A 19,778-nucleotide genomic window follows, 5' to 3' on the forward strand; every position below is an offset into this window, starting at 1 on the left:
TTTCTAGGCACCTTATGCATTTAAGTCTAATTGTCACTCGCATTTAAATTTATTTTTGGTCTCCAACAAAACCCAGGGAAATAATTTCTGTACTTAAGTTGCTAAATGCTCTACTACACAATGTGCACAAGCCAGTTACTTATTTTAATGTCTGCTGTTTGTTGCTGAGTGGGTTTTTACAGCTTTGTCCTTGAAAATAGCTGCATGCTGTTGCAGGAAACAAGGATGATGAGACTGAACTGAAAAAGTTAAGATGCGAACCAAAACAATGAGCTAAAAAGGGGTTAAAACCTTCTGCAGAACTGACGGGAACTGCAGATGATAATTCTCCGTGGTTCTGTCACTAAATGCAACATCTTTCATACTGCGGTCATTTTCTCATTGCTATAGAAGTATTGATTAGATCAGCTTTTATAACCAGGTAAGAACATCTACTGTGTAGTTTCGATTCCCAGACAACAATACAACCACACATGCATGAACTCTGTACTGAAATGCATCAAAGACATCAACATCCAACAAACAGCCGTGAGACAGAAGTATGAATTCAGGCTGCAGGGGCACAGCAGTGCACTGACACCAGAGCAATCATGCATTATTTACAGAGGAAGGTGGCAGCCTCTAATGCCAACTAATAGAGACTGGGCTGAATTGTAGGGGAGTGTAAAACATACAACTCCACAAAGCACCAGAAGGCTGCTGAAGGCAGAATAGTCAGGAAGCTGATAATTATGCAGATAACTGCAGATCAGCGGTATAGATCAGCCTGGGTCACTTTGCTATTTGTGGAGTCTTTGTCGATACACTGTACAGATATCAGAGCAGTGTCGCGTATTCAGACAGATGGAGATGGTAGGAAATCTGGTTATCGTTCAAGGCATTTATGAAGTTAGAGAACATTCTTTGGTTGCAGCTTCTGAAATTTCTGCTTTTCTCCGTTTATTATTGTAGATTGAATATCTTTTGGTTGGACTAAGCCAGAAAATTTGACCAAGGGGCGCTTCATGATTTTCTGATATTTTCTATACTTTATCGTCTTTAACGACTGGAAATATGTGTGAGTTATGACAAGTGAGTGTGAAGTAAATGTGTAAATGTGAAATTACATAACATATGGTACCATTTTAACCCTCATTATGATGAATTACTGAAACCTGAAAAGCATTAATTTTGTATATTTATGAGTGACTTTAATGGTAGATTACAAATTTTATTCATTTATTCGTAGTGCAGAGAAATAAATTTGTGGCAGTTTTTGCTTTTGCCTCCTTTGGAAACTTATTTGCAGACAAAATATACTGAGAAAGAAAAAGGTCAGACAAAAAACATTTGTTTGTTTTCTGATGATAAATTAAAAGACCAATTGATTCTACATTATTATGAGACTTTAATTCACCCTCAACAGTAATACATTCTCTCAAAGACACACACATGGACAAGAAAATACCCAGCAGCGACACACTCGCATACAAAAAGCACGCAGTGAACCCCAATCCTGCCACCCATCCATCCACTCCCACACACACACTCACTCCACTTTGACCCGCAGCCACACAGGGCCGTCCATAAGCCATCTCAGCCTTTGCATGGCACAGTAATAACATATGACAGAACCCAGATGGCATCCTGCAGGCTACAATCATCAAGATCAGGGAGAGAGGACGAGAGGCACTCCAACAACAGAGCAGCCAATGAAATGTCTCACCCTTGCTAACACACACACACACACACTCAGCATCCCACAGCTCTGTGATCGGCAGACCCAGGTTTTCACATTGCGGTCACCTTTTTTTGTGCTGCTCACACTATTCTGAAGTCTGAAATAACCTCCAAGTGGATCTGAGTGGTCAGTGTTTGATTGAATGTAAGTGTCGGTAATAACATGCAAAGTAGGGTCTAATCCAGTCAGGACGGCGCTGCCCGTGACTGAAAATTACCCTTCAATTTACCTTTTAGAAGTCGCCAAGCCTTGGAGAGAGATACGTGAATATATTATGCTAATCTACGGACTGAGGCAGCATGAGAGAGAAACGAGAAGCAGTTTCACTTGTCCCATTATAGAGATGGGCAGTGAGATAGTCACTTCCTGCATAGTTGGGCTCAGGATATAAAGCTTTAGTGCTGTGGTGCTGCACCACTGCAGAAAGAAAAACTAGTTCTGAATAAGGTATTTCCTGTAAATATTATATGACTTAAGCTGTTATATTCAGACAACCAGACTGATTAATTCGGTACTAAAACATCAAAGGTTCCTCTTTATGGCCACAAAGAGAGATTGCTGCTCACTGTGGAGCAGCCTGTCACAATAAATGATACTTAAGATTGCATTATAGATTGACATTGTTTGCCTTCTTGCAGAGAGTTACACTAATTCCACTGGCAGCAGCCAGTTAGCTTAGCTAATCATATAAGATTATTAACTAATCAGCATGTTTTATCGCTTTGTTTTATCCATACATGAAAGCAAATCAGCCAAAATGTTGAACTATTCCTATAAAAAGGTGCTTAATAGGTTAGATATGGGCTTGAATGTCCATCTGCTATTTCCACATCATTTGACCTGTAGCTCTTATTTTGTTGTTCTCATGGATCTTGTCAGTCAAGGTTTAAACATCCTTTGCTGTCCCTCCCCAAGACTTTGGAACAGACTGACATCTGCCAACTCAAATCCATGACTTTTCCAACATTTGTCCCGGCATCCATTTCTACTTTTTTAGTCTTTGAGGCGGTGCGATCTTCATGTGTGTGTGTGAGAGAGAGAGAGAGCGCTTGTGTTTTCGCTAGTGAGTTTTTGATTTGTCTTACACAAGCCCGATGACGGAGGCTATTAATCTTTATTTTGTGAGAAGCCAAAGGCCTTTAACATTTGAATGCCGAGTAACAACAAAAAAAAGATTTTTATGATTACCACAGGGAACCTTATAGCGTTCACATTGTGCTTCCACTAAAAGTGTCAGAATAAAATAAATCACTCTTCAAATTATTGGTTAGTAGTCTTTTGTAAGTGAAAAATCGCTCCAACCTAAAGCAAAGTCCTTGACCATGATCACCCCAAAGGAGTCTGTGTTATAATTTCAAAAGGTGGCTTAATCTAATTCATGGCTGAATGCAAACAAACCACACTTAAACTGAAATAGACAGCTCACAAACCCTGTGTGACCTATGATTTCATACAAATGTGTAATGACAGCCAGTCTCCCTCTGAATGACCAGAAGTCACTGGCTACCGCCCACTCCATTAGAGAGCATACATAGCCTTGAGTGGCTGAATGGAACAGCATAGGTTGTTCCTTGAACGTCAAATGCAGTCTTAAATCACATAATCTGTCGCAAACTATTCATCGTGGAGAGTTTATTCTGTTTTTCTCCAACAGAGGCAAACAGACAACAATACAGTGCATGCTCCAAATAACAATGTGACAATGTACGGATTGCAAGGAGGCGGTTATGCGACAACTGAACTCGTGTTTTGTGTAGGGTAAATCGCATCATTTTTCAAATATACGAAAAAAGAAAACACTAAATTGCCACAGGGAGGAGGTGTAATTCACTATAAAATATTGAGATTTTCTAGGTTGTTATAGATAATAAATGATTCATTTATGATGTGCCATATTTCAAAAACAATGTCTGTTTGTAGGTTTGTGACAAATTGATCTCAGGTGAAGCATAGCTGCAAACAGCATGAGCTTAAAGATGACTCCAGTTGTGGAGGTATTATATTTGTAAAATGGCATGAAAAAAAAAAAAAACACCTCAAAATGTGACTGCAGAAAACAGTCAGATTATTTCCAATGTGCCTTTTCAGGTACTCAAACCCTTTGTATGGGCAGAGTTCCTACCCAGAAGTGTTTCCACTGGCTGCCCACATATCAGAGAGCAGGAGGGATAGCAGATAGAGATTTGCAGGGCTTTAGTAGAGACATCCTGATGCACAGTAGGTAGGCCATGTGGGCTTGTGTGACATTTCTATAATAGATGATAGATTTTACAGTGCCCTACCTGGGTTGGGATTACATAACTGCTCTGCTGAAACGACGTGCACGCCACATTTCGCCTCTCCAGCTCTCAACAGCAGCCTCTCCTCTCTAACACAGATTCTCTTCATCTGTCCTTTCTTACATGATACGCTGTCTAAGTACAGACACACACAGACCTTTTCGCTCGCACGTTAACAAAAACATGTGCGCACACGGCACCACCACTCTCTTAACGCGTGCAAACATACACACCCACACGCAGAAACACAAACCATCTGTTCGGAGGCTTGTTGAAGCGCATTAGTTGTACCTGACTGCAGGGTGAGCTGCACTTTTTATGTCCTCTCTACTCTCAAGCCACAGTAGGTGTATAGATGCACTGGGCCTTGCTGACTGAGCTGACTGAAATTCAGGTACTATAACTAGGAGTCACGCAAATCAGAAAATATTCTACATTTCGCACAATAGTGACTGAGAAAACTGTTTGTGCCAAGTGTGGCATTAAAATGACGCACAAAAATACAAACGTAAAAGTTCACCTGCATAACAAAAAAACAATTCCTCACTAAGCTCTAACTTATTTTCCAGGTTTTGATGTCTCTGAGATTCCTGCACAACAAATGTGTCTTTTCAGAGGCAGTGTCCCACTTACTTTGGATAATCTACACACCTCCCTATGAAAGGTTTTCATCTGAAATACTTGCTCCCTTTGGAAATTGTTCACATCGTGTTCAGTGGATTATCCAGAGCAGCATGGACTGTTCTGGAAAGTTGTTCTGCTGCAGAATTTATTAATACTGTAAGCAAAACAAATAATACTCAGTTTCATGCCTCCTGTTCTGAAGTGGAGGCAGAAAATGCAGAGAAAGATATCTTAAGGAAGAGTCTGACATTTCTTAAAATATGCTGATTCGCTGATCTTGCAGATGAGAAGATCGATATCACTTATGTTCCTAAGAGAAATATGAAGCTTGAGCCGGCAGCGATCTTAACTTAGTCTGAGCTAAGCGAATTTACGCTTTTAATGAGTTAGTCCACAGTTGGTCGTCAACATGAGGCTGCCAAGCAACCGCGGAGGCTCCAGGAAGTTGCTGCACCTAACTTCTTGTGACATTTTCACTTTTCACATTTTAACATTTGTTTCTAGGTACAGATTTAACAAACAAGATACAGTGCTATAAGTCAAATTTAGAGGTACTGGTGGGTGATAACAGCTAAGATGACCTTAGCCTGATTCTAGCTTTGTATTTAACATACAGATATCAGGGTGGCATCCATCTTCTCATCTGACTCTCAGAAATTCAATTAAAACCTTTTATTGCCACATGAACAGATAAAAACAAGTTTCATCGCACAATGAAATTCTTGCTTTGCCCTTTAACCTTCAATGCCGCTTAAAAAAAAAAACAGATAAATAGAAAGAAAGTGCATTTCCAAAAGTGTCAAACCAAAGCTATTTGTGTAGATATACAACACTAGAGGTAAGTGAAAGTTGTTTTTTTGTTAAACCCTTACAGTTTATATTTTACTCCACGTGGCCCCATTTTTAAGGTACCAGATTCTCAAGACACAAGCAATTTAGGTGGTCTTGTGAATGCTCCATGTGGAGTCCCGGTCCACAAATGTTGTCATAGATCCCAAGTAAGGAAACACTATGTTCAATTAAACAGTTTGTAACGTGAGAAGACACAGCTGGTATTATCAGGCCCACTGACTGTCTGCCTAGTGCAGCAAAAACCACACTCCTGAAAGCCATTTTCCGTTTCCCCTCTCTGAGGATTCTGTATTTGCAGAAAGTATCATGTCATCGTGCACTCTTGGCTTTCTATTTATGCTCAGAGAGGATGATCATTCAGAGTACCGCTCCTCCCCTCTCTCTCTCTCTCTCTCTCTCTCGGTGCCCTCCAATTACAGTCATTAATGGTTCGTCCCTAGAAGATAAGCCAGGGTGGCCAGTAATATCCGGGCCTAAGTGAGTTGTGAAGTGAGTGGAAAATGAAATGTGAGTTGAATGGGAAGCGCTGCGAACTGCTGCGTAGTTTAAACAAATGAGGGGCTGATGAGATTGGAGTCACAGCCTCATGATAAGAGAGCGAAAATGAAAAGTCAAGCTGGCCAGAGAGCGATGAGAGAGAGAGAGAGAGAGAGAGAGAAAAGGTTGAGGTGGTGAAAAGAGGTGAGAGAGATGACAAATGGGCGAAAAAGGAAGAGGAAATGCAGCGAGGAGGTGTGAGAGTGGAGGAAGGTGAGCAACTGACTTTGAAATATTTAGCACGGAGGAGTGATGGATGTTGTGTTGCAGGAGGAAAAGCACATGTGTAATTAAAAGCATGAATTAATGATTGCTGCATTCCATTTAGGTGTATCAGAGTCTTGTTAGTACGCATGCTTGGTCACTGGCAGGACTCACTGAGACACTAAATGGAGCAAAGCTGTACTTTTCAACTCCAAGTGCTAACAGGCTACCGTGACTGCAAACATTTTGATTTGTCATAGCAGGAAAAACACAAGTGGCTCTGATATCGTTAATGATGACTCTGTCGCATGCGCCCCAATAAGCGAGCACGGACAATAATGGGACCCTGAAACTGACCCACATAAATGGAATGCAGGTTTTGTTAAAGGGAAACTCCACCAATTTCACACATCCGAGCCTGTTAACTGGTCTTGGGGAGCCATATTCAGTATTTTGTGGCTCCACAGGGAGCCAGGCTAAATTGCCTCTTGTGATGTCACTTGAGTCATCGCCGGTTGGGCCTGAAGACTACAATTTTGAAGATTACAAGAAATCTAGGTTTGGAAGAAAGAAGCAAGCTTACCATACGTCTGCAGCCAGCACCTAATGTTTGCTTGAGGCTAGCAGCTAAAAGGCTATAACAGCCACTACTAGCATAACACGAGTTGCATCGTGGGTAATGTAGGCGCTAAGATGCAACAATGAAGAAAAATGTGTTGGAAAAAAACATAGTTTCCATCTCTCTGGTCCTGCTTCTTCAATTTTGAGCCTTTTTGCGAGTCTTGCAATGTTATAGAAGCCCAAAACAATGAAATACTCTCACCATTTATATCTGTGCCTTTTCTGCTGTGACATATCAAAATGTCTGCCAAAAAACAGATATATTGTGTGGTTGTGAATTGGGATATGAATTAATAAATAAAAAATAACGTATATTTATATATTTTATATTTATACTTCTATATACATTTATTATTGTCTGTCATTTCACTCAAACAGAATCGTTTCTCATGTCTACGCCCTCCTCAACAGAATGAAAAAAGTATTTTTTGTCATTGTTTTGTTTATTTTGTTGTTCACTCTGACTAGGCAGCCTGCAAAGGGAGAGTGGGCGTCAGGACGGTCATGCAGATTTATAACTAGTTCCATGACGATCAGTTTGAGAGGCACTGATCAGATACAAGCCGGAGGAACAGTCCACAAAACAAAGTAAGAAATCTTCTCTAGACGACGTTTCAGGCCCTTTTCACATTCAGACCTGTATATTGATATGCATAATACAATCAGCAGCAACAGAACGCACAACTCTCTAATATACAGTATTGACATTGTAACATTTCCTAAAACTGTTTAAATCTTGCACTAGCCATCCAGTTTACTTGAACCTAGAGCTGAATTTATTAGTTAATTAATCAATTAAGTCATTTTAAGCACTTTTTGAGTTGATTTTAAGCCAAAAAATACATTTCACAGTTTCTGCTTCTCTTTTATAAGTATAGTATGTTTAGGTTTAAATGTGGGCATTTTTCAACATTCCTGGCGTTTCATAGACCGATGGATTAATCAAATAATAATCAGAGGAGACATTAAAATGCAAACAATTGTTAGCATGGCCCTTCTTGAACCAGAGTTTAGTAAAAGCAGAGCCGGTTAGCAAATACTGTTTCACCCAGATCTGATGACCAGTGAGAAGAAAGGCGGGAAAAGACTTGAACATGAAAGGATGGGTGCGGGAGCTCGGACACAAAGATGAGAGCTGATTGTGAGGACGTGACAATTGCCTTTCATTACACTGCCATTCACACAATGTGGAGCAGGAGTGTAAGGTGCTTTTCACTGATGAACAGCCACAACAAATACAACTCAGGAGGAAGGTTCCCTCCCTCAGCAGAGCCATTACTCGGCACATTCCACTGCATTATTGTGCGCATGACTTACCAAAGAGCTGGCGGTGGAATATGAACTTCCCGGCTAACAGGCCAGTGATAATGGCCAGTATCCAGCACACTACTTTCAGGATGTTCCATCCGAGGCCCGGGTACTTGTTGAAAAGGAAGGAGAAGCAGTTGCCCACCACAATCATGTGGGCCTCTGTCTGACTGTGAGAGATGGGGTCCTCGGCGAAGATGAGGAAGTTGAAGAAGGTGACGAGGTAGGCCACGATGAGACGCGACCACGGGTGCTGGAAATAATAGCGAAAATGGGCATCTATTTCCATCCTGCTGAGCCCCCCAGCCACACTGCACCTGAGTCAGAGGGAGGGAGAGAGTTTCTTTGAGTCAGAGTACATTACATTAGACTCAAATCAGCATTAGATTAGATTAGAGTGAAAACATCACTCAGACTGAGATTAGTGGTAGAAGTATGACTGAGATTTGGTACAGATTGGAATTATGCTAAAGTCAACTGCTTTAGTTCAGTGACAGCACAAATAATACACCTGTATGAACAGTTTTCTCTGGTTAGTGATGCCAACAGAGCAATAAAAAGGCTAAACTAGTGAATGATGTGTTATGAAGAAGCTGCTCCTCAAAAGACTTAAGTTTAAGCTTTATCAGTTAGTAAAACATGTTGAGGTGGCAGTGTCATACCTGGATAAGGTAGAATCTCAAGGCGCTTAGCGGCAAAGCGCCAGCTTTAGAAAGGCTTATCCTCACAGCCTGTCTGCTCTGCGCACCCCTCAAAAACTTGTGGCAGCACTAAGTTGATGCTTTGCTCTGGAAGACCTGCCAAGTAGCGCTCGAGTGACTTCCCGACAGTCCACCGCCCCTTTGTATTTTTAAACCGGACTATATTTATTCACCCATGAACTCCCTCGCTGCAGCCCCCCAGTGACTGGTCTGACTTTGCTGGTCTGAACTTCCCAAACCAGTTCCCTGCTTTGACACCATTTCCTAAAATACCCCACAGTGGGAATTTGGAATGATGCAATAGCTTCAGGAATAGAGCTGCCAACAGTGAATCATCTGTGTGACTATTAAATTTCACTGGCCTCATGTTTGTCTTGTCATTATGTGCCACCTTGGGTGATGCTAGGCATCAGCACAGGTGGAATCAGTTGATTATCCTGGAAGGATTAGTTTTCCGTCCTGAAAAGGAGAGGGGTGTATTTCTCTAAGTCAGGGGACTTCATTTGAGACCAGTGCCTCATGGCAGGGGAGTCCCTAACGTTGCATGGAGAGGGACTCGGAGTCAGAGCACCCAAAGGACAGGAGAACATGCAAACACTCCAAGAAAAAAGCTGGGATATACATGATGGGGATGCAATGAAGTGTTCCAGTGTTGGTGCAGATTTCTGAATGGACTACCTTGTTGAGAGCATAAGTCTGTGACACGACCCCTCTAATGTCACAAGTGATGACGCCAAATGTCACGTATCTCGGAGGAAACACAACAAGCTTGACTGGAATTATATGATTACACAACTTAAATGTCGATGCACCCGGTGGGATGTGGGACGGAGGGAAGTCGTGCAAGCCCTACCTGCCCGCGCATCGGTATCATTTTATGCATGTGCGGTAAATCATTAAATCACCATCAACGCACCTGCTCCACGCCGTTTTCCTCTCAGTCGTCAGCCAGGACGAGAAGCCCCGCTCCCGCACGGCTCCCCTGTCACATCAAGCCGACAGCGGCGCTCTAATCATCCCCAAACACGAGAAGATACTGGAGGGCTGTGGAGGAATTATCCATGCGACCTGTTGTTGGTATACAACAGAGGCACCCCCAAATCCTCTGCCATTGTGCTGGACCGTCCATGCGCCGGGCGGGATAGCTCAGCCGGGCGGTGCTTCGTCAGCGGGTTCCCGCCGGGCGGTGCAGTTTGTGGGCTGCTGCTGCTGCTGCTGCTGCTGTAGAGACGATGGAGGCGGCTGGATCCACACAGCACGCATAGCATCAGTGTAGCGCAATGTAGCCAAACACGTTGATCCACCAGCGTCAAGGCAGAGCCGGTTACAAACACAAGACTTCCGCTCATACCTTTCAAAATAAAATGGGTAAGTAACTTTAGTAAAGGGTTGATGTCGAAAATGTGGAAATGGAGGAATCCGTAATAAGTAAAAGTTATTAAACATACACACATTTCTTTTTATTTCAAGACTTAGGTTTGTTGGTTTCAGTTGATGATATATCATGATTGCATTTGCCTGTATGTTGAAACTCCTTTCATAATAAATTAGTGGTCCACACCAGTGACCACACATACATTTAGTGGCTGACATCCTCCGATGGGTTATTGAGTTTTGGTATAAAAGTCAGACATATCTGGTTTGTTGTTTTGTTTTGTCATTTTACTGAAATTGACATTAAGACATTTAGAATATGCCTCTTCTTTATTTATATATTTAAATAACAGATAGTCACAACATACAGTCAGCCATTTCAGCATTTTTCTTTCTCAGATTAGATATTAGATCTTGAAATCAAAGTTCTTTGACATCTATAGATAAATATTAGGCTGAAAAGACCCAATTAAAACACATGGCTTTTCTATTCAACCTATAATCTATATTAGTATAGATTATTGTTATATATATAATATAATATAATACAATAACTTGAAACAGTGTTGTGTATGCTTTAATACCAATTTTAGCTGTAGTGGTGGACTACTTTTTTGGGTGATATCATGCTTACCTTTATTTTGAAAGGAAGTCCACATTATTTCCGGTATGATCCCAGATGTGTCTGTTGTGACCGTTTTTTAATACATCCAAGGCTATGACACAGAGATGATTCCCTCTGGTGACAGGATGATTTTTGCAGCTGTACAATCTATTCGTCCATATATTTATTTATTTAGCGAGGAGCAGGAGGGACAGAGAGCAGAGACAGGAAGCCCGGTGGCTCCCAGATGTTGCAGGATTTCGTGCCAAATGAGATCTGCTGCCATGAGGCAGAAATCTCCCTGTTATCACAAATCAGAGAGCTGAATCAAAATGGAAAAATAGGAAACAACTGACTTGTTTTATTCCAATCAATGCTTTAAAGAATCAAGTTAATAAATTCAGTATACTGCTATGTAGTATACAAAAAAAAAAAAAAATAATATACAGTATTTACTTTTAATGTTGCAAGCTTTTATTATTACATAATTTTTTTGTTGTAGTAGAAATCAGTAGTGGTAACTAATTACATACTCAAGCACTGTACTTAGGTACAATGTTGAATATTTTCATTTTCTGTTATTTTGTCTGAAATTTTGTCTGAATTATGATGTGTTTAAAGTATGATAACTGAGTGAATGACATTTTCAATGCAGTGCTTCTACTAATTTAGTTTTTTGTGTTGTTACTGCCACTTATGTAAAGGACATAAATACGTTTCTGCCCACTGGTATTACTACTTTTTATTATTAATATAACTTATATTTGACTATTAAAAATAGTTATTTTAAAATATATCTAAATCAAATCTAAATAAATATTTGGACTGTGTCATGTGATTTTGGATGTTGATGACGACAGACTTGGGGCTGGTCTTGGGTGTCGATGTAGTCCACTTCCTGCTTCTCTGCCCTGGTTTCGCCTGATCAGCTGCATCTGCCCCTTTATCCGACGAAAGACACCATGTCACATCAAACGGGCATTCAAGGTAGTTGCGTTTCTTTGCTTTAAAAGTCTCCAAGTCTCCTTGTGTGTTTTTGTTTCGCGGTTGTGTGTTTCCCTGGCGAGCTTTAAGCACAATTCATTGCATCGAGAAGCTAGCGTCAACTTAGCTAGCCACTCCTAGCTAGCTTTGAGCTACCGTGGTGTGTGTGTGTGATCCGCGGTGCCCTGTTTGGACGCTCCTAGGACTGGACATAATCCCTGAGTCTTGAGCCAGCTTGCGAGAAATCTCCTCTCTATCTTTTTTATTCCACAACAACACTAAAGCCTTTTATGCTTTAGCTTCTCGACGTAAAGCTGAAAACCTGTAACGTTAGTTTAGCTTCCTGAATGGATGGGCGACGCCTTCATTTAAACACTGTGCTGGCCTGGTAGACCTGCCGGTGCTCCCTGAAATAGATTAAATCACCACTGACATTACCTGCACTGTGGTTTCATAAAAAGGCCCTTTAGTAGGGCGTGACCCCGTTAGATAGTTGGCAGCAGCACCGTTCACAGTACATTATTGTATTGAGGTAAGCCAACTTGCAAATTAGGTGATTGAATGATCGACGGCGAGATGCTGCAACAGTAAATGTGTCTGCTAACCCCACTGCTCCATCAGCCCTGGGGCTTTATATAGAAGTCATCTTAAATTTCAATGAATGATCGGTTGTGTCTTGCCTATCTGCGTTTTTCATCCCTGTAAGAATTAGTCAGACTTTTCTTTATCAGAACTTTTTATATCCTTCAAAGCTCTGAGCTTTTCTTTTTTTTTTTTTTTTTTTTTTACATTTGTGCAATAAAACTAAGCAAAGCTGCTCCATTTATACTTATCTGTCTATGATCAAGTATCTGTAGAGAAAGTAGTTCTACCTATCAGCATAATGTATCTTCAAAATGAAAACAGGCAATCATGCATGTGTTTGTAGTTGAACTTGTTCTCCAGCTTTGGCAGGATTAGTAGAATGAAGAGCCGCGGAGTCATTGCTAAATTGTAAAGACGCTGGCTCAAATGGAAATTGGACACCTGTTTTATTGTGTCATAGGAGGTCAGCCTTCAGTTACATCTGTAGGAAACCAAACAACCCTGTGGTTATCATGACAAAAAATACAGTATTTGCAGTGAGTTTCTACTTGACTCAAAATATAATATTATTTCTGCAAAATATAGGGGATACTAGATGCTGAGCTATATGTTAACAAAGCGAAATAAGAAGATAGTTATGTACTTTGTAGAATATCTAACATCTGGCTATTTTGAAATGGCCGCGATGGCAAGAGTGTGATGTTGTAAAGCAAGCGTCTGTTGAACACAGTAAGAGACTGACCCCTTGTCTCTGTTTTTTTTCAGCGGGTAATGATGTGAAGGATATCTTTGCCAGTGCCAGGAGCGGAGACCAATATCGAGTCTTAAAGATCGTCATCGAGGATGGTAAGCAATGTCCCAGAGTCCCACGGTTTGTTTATAGCTTCTTCCGCCAAGAAATCCAAACCTCTGCAAAGGCTGACACTAGAATGTCAACATGACTAACAAATGCAAGCACTGCTGAAATTCTTGTTGCACACATCTGCTTTCCAGAGCAGCTGACTCTGGGCTCCAGCAGGAAAGCATCAAAGAAATGGGACCAGGAGTATGATTCCTTAGTGCTGCCCCTCATCGAGGAGGACGTGCCCTGCTATATTCTGTACCGGCTGGACTCCACTAACAACCAGGGTTACGAGTGGATCCTCCTGGCCTGGTCACCGGACAAGTCTACTGTAAGAAAACCAAGCCCAGGCTGGCTTTAATGAGGAGCTTTCCATACTTGAGGGCATTCGGCCTCCTGTGCTTTGACTGTCAGATGGGTGGGGTTACCACATCAAGGCATACTGGTGTAAACGTGGACAACAGGGCATTCATTTTTCCTAAGCGAAATCTAAATTTGGATAGATTTGGTTGCCTTCCAAATAACCCAGTGCTTAGTCTGAACCTCTCATCTCTGACTTCCCCCTCCTAGTGCTTTTAGGTGATATAGACTTATTTTGCTGTGTTGTTTCCCTATTGTTCAAATGTGTTTTGCATTTGGCACATTCTACACTCACCCTACTGCCACCTAAGTCGTTGTCATTTGCTTCAACTGAAACTTAATGAGTTACAGTGATTCAAAATAGCCATGACAAATAGTCATACAAATGTTGCTTCTGTAGCAGCGGAAAGAGGAATGTTGCGAGGAGAGGCCAGCTCCAAAATAAAGTGCCATGCAGGATATTTGTAGCATTCTAACTAGATGGTGGAACTGAGCTCGAATTCACTTTTCTAAAGACATAACAGAGCTTAACATTCCTGCCCTCTAGCTCAAAGCAGAGTGCTTCAGGTTGAGGCTTGCCTGGAAGTTGCAAAATCCTTTCACAACCAGTGCATGCTGCTGCCTTAGCTGCATTGGTGGAGTGTATTTTGATTTGTTTTGTGCCAGACAAAGTGAGGTTTGATTCTACGGGTGGCGTCGACGCTAAGAAACGTAGCAACTCATCTGCAAAGGCAGGGAGGAGGAAGATAGCTAGCATGTAAGCGTGGATGTAAACAACGCAGTTTTCAAAATGACCAAAAATTTGGTTTTGCTCATGAGGGAAGAACTGCATGTTTTTTACCCAAAGGGTACACTTGATGGACTTTGGCGAGTGATGCAAACTGAGACTTTTGAGACCAGATTCTGAGATTCAGACCTGTCTTTACAATTAACCATATAACATGATGTTAAAAAATAATGAATAATAATAAAATAAATTTAAAAAAAATTCAAGTCTAAATGATAACTTCACTTTTCGTCATACTCTCAACAGGTGCGACATAAAATGTTATACGCTGCTACCAGAGCCACACTGAAGAAAGAGTTTGGAGGCGGGCACATCAAGGATGAGATTTTCGCCACAGCAAAGGTTGGTCTTACAACTGCAAACACAAGTGAAGTGAAAAGCTCTTTTATGACTGAAGCTTCAGTCAGAACCCTCAGAGGCCGGTTTGACACAAGTTAAGCTTCAGTCTCAGTTGATTGTGGCTACTGATGTATAAGTGAGTCAGTCTTTATGGTTGTGTGATGTGTGATTCTACTGTTATTTGGGTCCCAGGATGATTTGAATCTCAGTGGATACAGGAAACATCTGACCTCACAGGCTGCCCCCCTGCCCCTGACTGCTGCAGAGGAGGAACTGAGACAAATTAAACTAAACGAGGTGAAGCACACACACACACGAGCAAACTCATACAAATGGTGCACATCACGTCGGCTGCGTACACCAGGCACCGCTTCCTGTTGATAAGTTGTTTGGCTTGAATATGTTCTGAAGTGGGCATCCACTAGGCTTGTTCTGTGTTTCAGTTCTGAAAAGGGATTACACTATGTCATCCTTACATTTGTGGCTTCGGTGGGGACAAAAATAGCTTACCTCAGCTCACAGCAGTATTCCTCCTAGTCACACCTCCTGTGTGCGAGATGCAAATCCCACCAGAAACAGTGTGGCGTATCAATGAAGGCCAGCGATGCATCCTTCCAAACAGCACAAGGTCAGCAGCAGTGCAAGTGTGCATATGCTTGCCCGGCAGTATCAACACAGTGCAAAGATGCTGATGCATTAGAACAGCAGATTGTTGGCAGAGATGAATCTATTAGGCCCGTACAGCTCACAGCCACAGCTCCATAAAAAAAATCCCATTCAGCCAAACCAGCACAGTGGTTAAAGAGAAGTTCTTCATGAGTGTTCACATCTATTATTTCCACATGGAGTGAGCAACATGCAAATGTAAATGCTGTGTGACTTTGATTACTTGGCAGTGATTCTGCATGCGGCAAAGGTGAGCTGTATCACCGTGCTTTCCCTTTGTTTGCAGTAATAAGATGGAGAAATACTGTAATATGATATCCATAGCACGCTGTTAATGACTCCAGCAGTATTTGCACTGCTGTTGTGAAAGGTTTCAGGGCTGGGTCAGGTAGACTCCATTAAAGTCGAAGTTAAAAAATAAAAAAATTTAAAAAAAAGCACTTTGATTTCCAGGAGAAACATGCTAATGTAATTGCTGCCCTTCCAGTCAGCCACATAAACAAGAACTGTCTTTTTTACCATATATGGAAGTGCTCTGAGTAGTGCAGTCCCTCTATGGTCAATTAGAAGCAGCACAGCAAATGGGAAGTGAGGTTTGTGCTTGTCCCACTTGACCAGCTGTTGAAAGAAGATAATATACCATTAATCTGTACCGCCTAGATGAAAAAGAGGCTTTGGAATATTTATCATTGGGGACTGTCTGCCTTTTACTAAGCAGATGGATAAAAGAGCCGCAATCCTTTTTGGTATGCGAGGTAGCTACATCGAAGGCTCAATCATGTTTGCACGGCATTTCATTTTGTGGGAACAGGGCTCTAAAAATAGATGCAATCCATCAGTGTAATCCCCCCCCCCCAGCATTTCCAGTTTTCTGTGTGATTTCGTGGAGGCGCCGTGTCACTTCCGATACAAGCACCTCATCTGTAATCATCGTGCTCCAGAATTCAAGCGGCTTGTTGCACTTGTAAACCCTTTTACTTTCTGATGACTAAAATGAAGAATATTGATTCTATGTCACTTAACTAAATGTCATTACGGCACCAAAATCATCAGGAGAAACCTTTTAATGCTCCTGAAAGAATATTGATTTTTTTTTTTTTTCCCCCTCATATGACTGAATTTGAGAGCTTTTCCTGCCTGTAATTTATGATTGTCAGCATGATGACATAATGTCAACAGCATGTCAGCATAATATGGTCATGTGGTGTGTGGACGAGTATGAGTGTATGTAGACACATTGCTGCTAAGTAAAGAACATGTTAGAAACTGCATTCTTACTATGTATCACAGGTTCTCTTTTTAGATTCAGTCATTTGTTTGTCAGAGCATGTTTCTGCATATATGCCTATTATTAGCTTTTTGTTTTTAAATGTACTCCTATAAGTACCACCCACTTGAAATTAAATATTTGCTTAGTAATACGCTGATCAAGCAAATTAAGTACCTCATTGCCGTAATTGTTGTTAATTAATGTAGTGTTTCACAGTGGCTGTGGCGGGACAATTGAAAGCTAAAGTGCCTTTGGTTTAATGGTGTGTTCAGGTGCAGACGGACATCAGCGTGGACACCAAGCATCAGACTCTGCAGGGAGTGTTCTTCCCGATTCACAAAGACGCTGTTGCAGCACTCGAACGTTACAGGGAGAAAAAAGTCAACTACGTACAACTGGTGAGTCTTAAAAGCAAATCATTAGTGAAGAGTTGATCTTTGAGGGATCAATCATTTGAATAAGCAAATCAATTCTCTCTTTCATTATATATTGTTTGGAGAGATAGAGATGTTCTTGGTCAGGAGTTGTTTCCAGACAGACACAATGAGCCTCTCATGTTGCCCAAAAAGTCTTTGTTCCCCTCATTGAAATTCAAAGGGTTCACGTCACAAGATCAGATGAGTGCAAAGTACAAAGGAGTAATTGTGGCGCTGCTGCTGCTTTGTCTCAGTTCTCCTGTTTGTTTGTTGTCCTAAAGGCTTTTTGAGAAAGCAGCATGTTTCGTTCTATCGATAAATTGAAGGTTTACCTTTGACTGCCGATCAGCACACCAGCAACTGCTCAGTAGATGTTTCACTCAGACACATTTGAGACCAACGGGAGACTTTGTGGTCAGAAGCACATACCAACACCTTTTGATAGTAACTTTTCATTTCCTTTGTCAACAGCAAGTAGACCCTGATCAGGAGGTGATTCGGCTGTGCAACACTGAGCCAACAGAGTTGAAAGACCTGCCAATGAGAATCCCTAAAGATTCCGCACGCTACCACTTCTTCCTCTACAAACATTCCCACGAAGGCGATTACTTAGAGTCCACAGGTGAAGACATTTATGAACAGTTGACACACTGTTGTCTAAACATGTTGTTTTTTTTTTTATGCTGCTCTGACTGGTTACTTCTGTTCGCTCCTCTCATTGTTTTTTTTTTCCTTCTCAGTCTTCATTTATTCTATGCCTGGGTACAAGTGTAGCATCCGAGAGAGGATGCTTTATTCCAGCTGCAAAAACCCCTTGGTCGACATGGTGGAAAACAATCTCCAAATTGAGATTGAGAAAAAGGTAATTAACTATTCATATGATAAAAGAATGCCAATGACAAAAGCAATTTGTTTTTTTAAAATCTTTCTCCAAAATATGAATGAAAAAAACATTAGATATCATTTATTCATAGTTAAACACTTGCAAACTCAGCTTATCTGCTTTATCGCAACCATGTTGGTGTGGTTTGATCTAGAGCTGCAACAATTGCATTTTTCATTTTAGGTTAGAATACACCTCTTTTGGCTGTGGGACATTTGAACAGACAGTTATTACGCAGTTTTCTGCCTATTTAAAAAAACTAAATTATTTAAACAAGAAAATAACTGACAGATTTTTAATAAAATAATCGAAAGCTGCAGCCTTAGTTTCATCCGAGGTGGCACTACCAACACATTTTGATTCAAATATCTACATTTATGTACAAAAGTACTTACCATAAGTATGCTTTCCTCAGTGGTTTGAACAGAGCGGGGCTCATTATGACAGCAATTTTTATTTGTTTTAGAGCTCAGAAAATGAGTTTTCAGAGTTTTAAATGGTACTTTTGAGGTAATTTATATAGTATGGTCATACAGAATTAAAATGATATTTCTAATAGGTGGACGCATGTCCATGCTCACGGTCATATGATGTTTTTGTCTGTTTTCCCAGTTGGAGATTGACAACGGAGATGAACTGACCAGTGATTTCCTATACGAGGAGGTGCATCCCAAGCAGCATGCACACAAGCAGGCCTTCGCCAAGCCTAAAGGCCCTGCTGGGAAGAGAGGTGCCCGCCGCATCATCCAACGACCCACAGAGGGAGAGGAGGAAGATTAAACAGACCTCAGCACCCAACCACCACCTCCACCTTGAGCACGTTCCACAGTGGAACATTCCTGTGATGGGGAAAATCATATTTGACACGCTTGTTTAAAAGAATAAGACAACTTCAGATTCCCACAAAGTTCACCAGAGACCCAACTATGCACGCCAAGGACAACTGAGCAGCGACACACTTCAGAATTTCCATTTGTAGCTTGCCAAATGGAAGCATATTTATGTATGTTAGTACATTGAAAAAATTAACTTAGTGATTCAAAAAGACCCAAACAAAATCAAACTTTTCCATTATTGCCAGCTCTGAGACTTCAAAAATGTTAGTGCGACTAATGTGAACTTGCGCCAATACTATATAATTTCCCCATTTTTAGTTCACAAATGCTCAAATTCTTAACTTGCATTCCTCGTCTGTGTCAATTAATGTTTTTGTGTCTAATGTGTTGAACATTTGTCTCCTACTGTTTGCACAATGAGGTGCTCCAAAGCAGAAAAGATATAATTATCCCACTTGTGTCTATTGATTCATTTTAACAGTGCATTTTATATTGGAAAATTGACTTCTTTTTTGATATAACTGTGGTTTACATGAAAAATCATCTGCTGAGAAACTTATTTTTCTATGCAAGTGCTGTAAATGTACATATTGTAGCTGTGTGATGGTCCGTTCTGGTGATTGTCAGTGTCGGTGAGGATCACAGTGGAAAGAACAGGGGCTTCCAGAAATATTACGTCAATACATCTCATATTTCACTGAGAGGAAGCTAATCAAACTGTGCTTGTTCCCATACAATAAGGAATCCAAGCAAGCGCATAGGAAAGGGAATACTGTTAAGTACCTTGATCAAAATGTTGCCACATCCACTGGTCTACTGATTAATATTAGGCAAACTACTACGCTCACCTCATGTTTGAAGGGAAAATCCCTTTATATTCATACAGTGTCATTATAATAGAAAGGAAAATCATGTTTGGTCTTATTTGTTTTCTTACAAATCTTTCTTTTAAAGAAGAAAAATAAAATATTTAAATCATACATTTTC

At 40.9% G+C, this 19,778-nt stretch overlaps 2 protein-coding genes across 3 annotated transcripts in view; one reads left to right on the forward strand and one right to left on the reverse strand.

Annotated features, from left to right (window-relative positions):
- tmem117 (transmembrane protein 117) overlaps positions 1-10,086 on the reverse strand; it is a 40,678-nt gene extending 30,592 nt beyond the window's left edge. The window contains exons 1-2 of one of the 2 annotated variants that reach the window (XM_070831022.1): positions 9,763-10,086; positions 8,155-8,462 (exon numbers count right to left, since the gene is read on the reverse strand). In XM_070831022.1, coding sequence (XP_070687123.1) covers positions 8,155-8,434 — 280 coding nt within the window. In that variant the 5' untranslated portion in view covers positions 8,435-8,462; positions 9,763-10,086. Of the gene's footprint in view, positions 1-8,154; positions 8,463-8,807; positions 8,870-9,762 lie in introns of those variants that run through there. The other variant, XM_070831021.1, reaches the window with a different exon arrangement.
- A 1,634-nt stretch (positions 10,087-11,720) lies between these two features.
- Positions 11,721-19,771, forward strand: twf1a (twinfilin actin-binding protein 1a). Its single transcript, XM_070830117.1, has 9 exons — positions 11,721-11,811; positions 13,159-13,239; positions 13,387-13,565; positions 14,628-14,723; positions 14,913-15,017; positions 16,929-17,054; positions 17,544-17,694; positions 17,813-17,934; positions 18,568-19,771. Exons 1-9 carry the CDS (start codon positions 11,787-11,789, stop codon positions 18,733-18,735), a joined length of 1,053 nt encoding a protein of 350 aa, XP_070686218.1. The 5' UTR covers positions 11,721-11,786; the 3' UTR covers positions 18,736-19,771.
- Positions 19,772-19,778: the final 7 nt, after the last annotated feature.

This window comes from Pempheris klunzingeri, chromosome 5 (assembly GCF_042242105.1).
Source record: "Pempheris klunzingeri isolate RE-2024b chromosome 5, fPemKlu1.hap1, whole genome shotgun sequence".
NCBI classification, from domain to species: domain Eukaryota; kingdom Metazoa; phylum Chordata; class Actinopteri; order Acropomatiformes; family Pempheridae; genus Pempheris; species Pempheris klunzingeri.

What these genes read in the sequence shown, in the direction of transcription:
- twf1a (XM_070830117.1), top strand. Translation starts at nt 11,787, where the DNA reads ATGTCACATCAAACGGGCATTCAAG. An exon ending in AGATTTTCGCCACAGCAAAG is followed by an intron (nt 14,724 to 14,912) that starts GTTGGTCTTACA and finishes TTTGGGTCCCAG; the next exon opens with GATGATTTGAATCTCAGTGG. An exon ending in CGATTACTTAGAGTCCACAG is followed by an intron (nt 17,695 to 17,812) that starts GTGAAGACATTT and finishes TTTCCTTCTCAG; the next exon opens with TCTTCATTTATTCTATGCCT.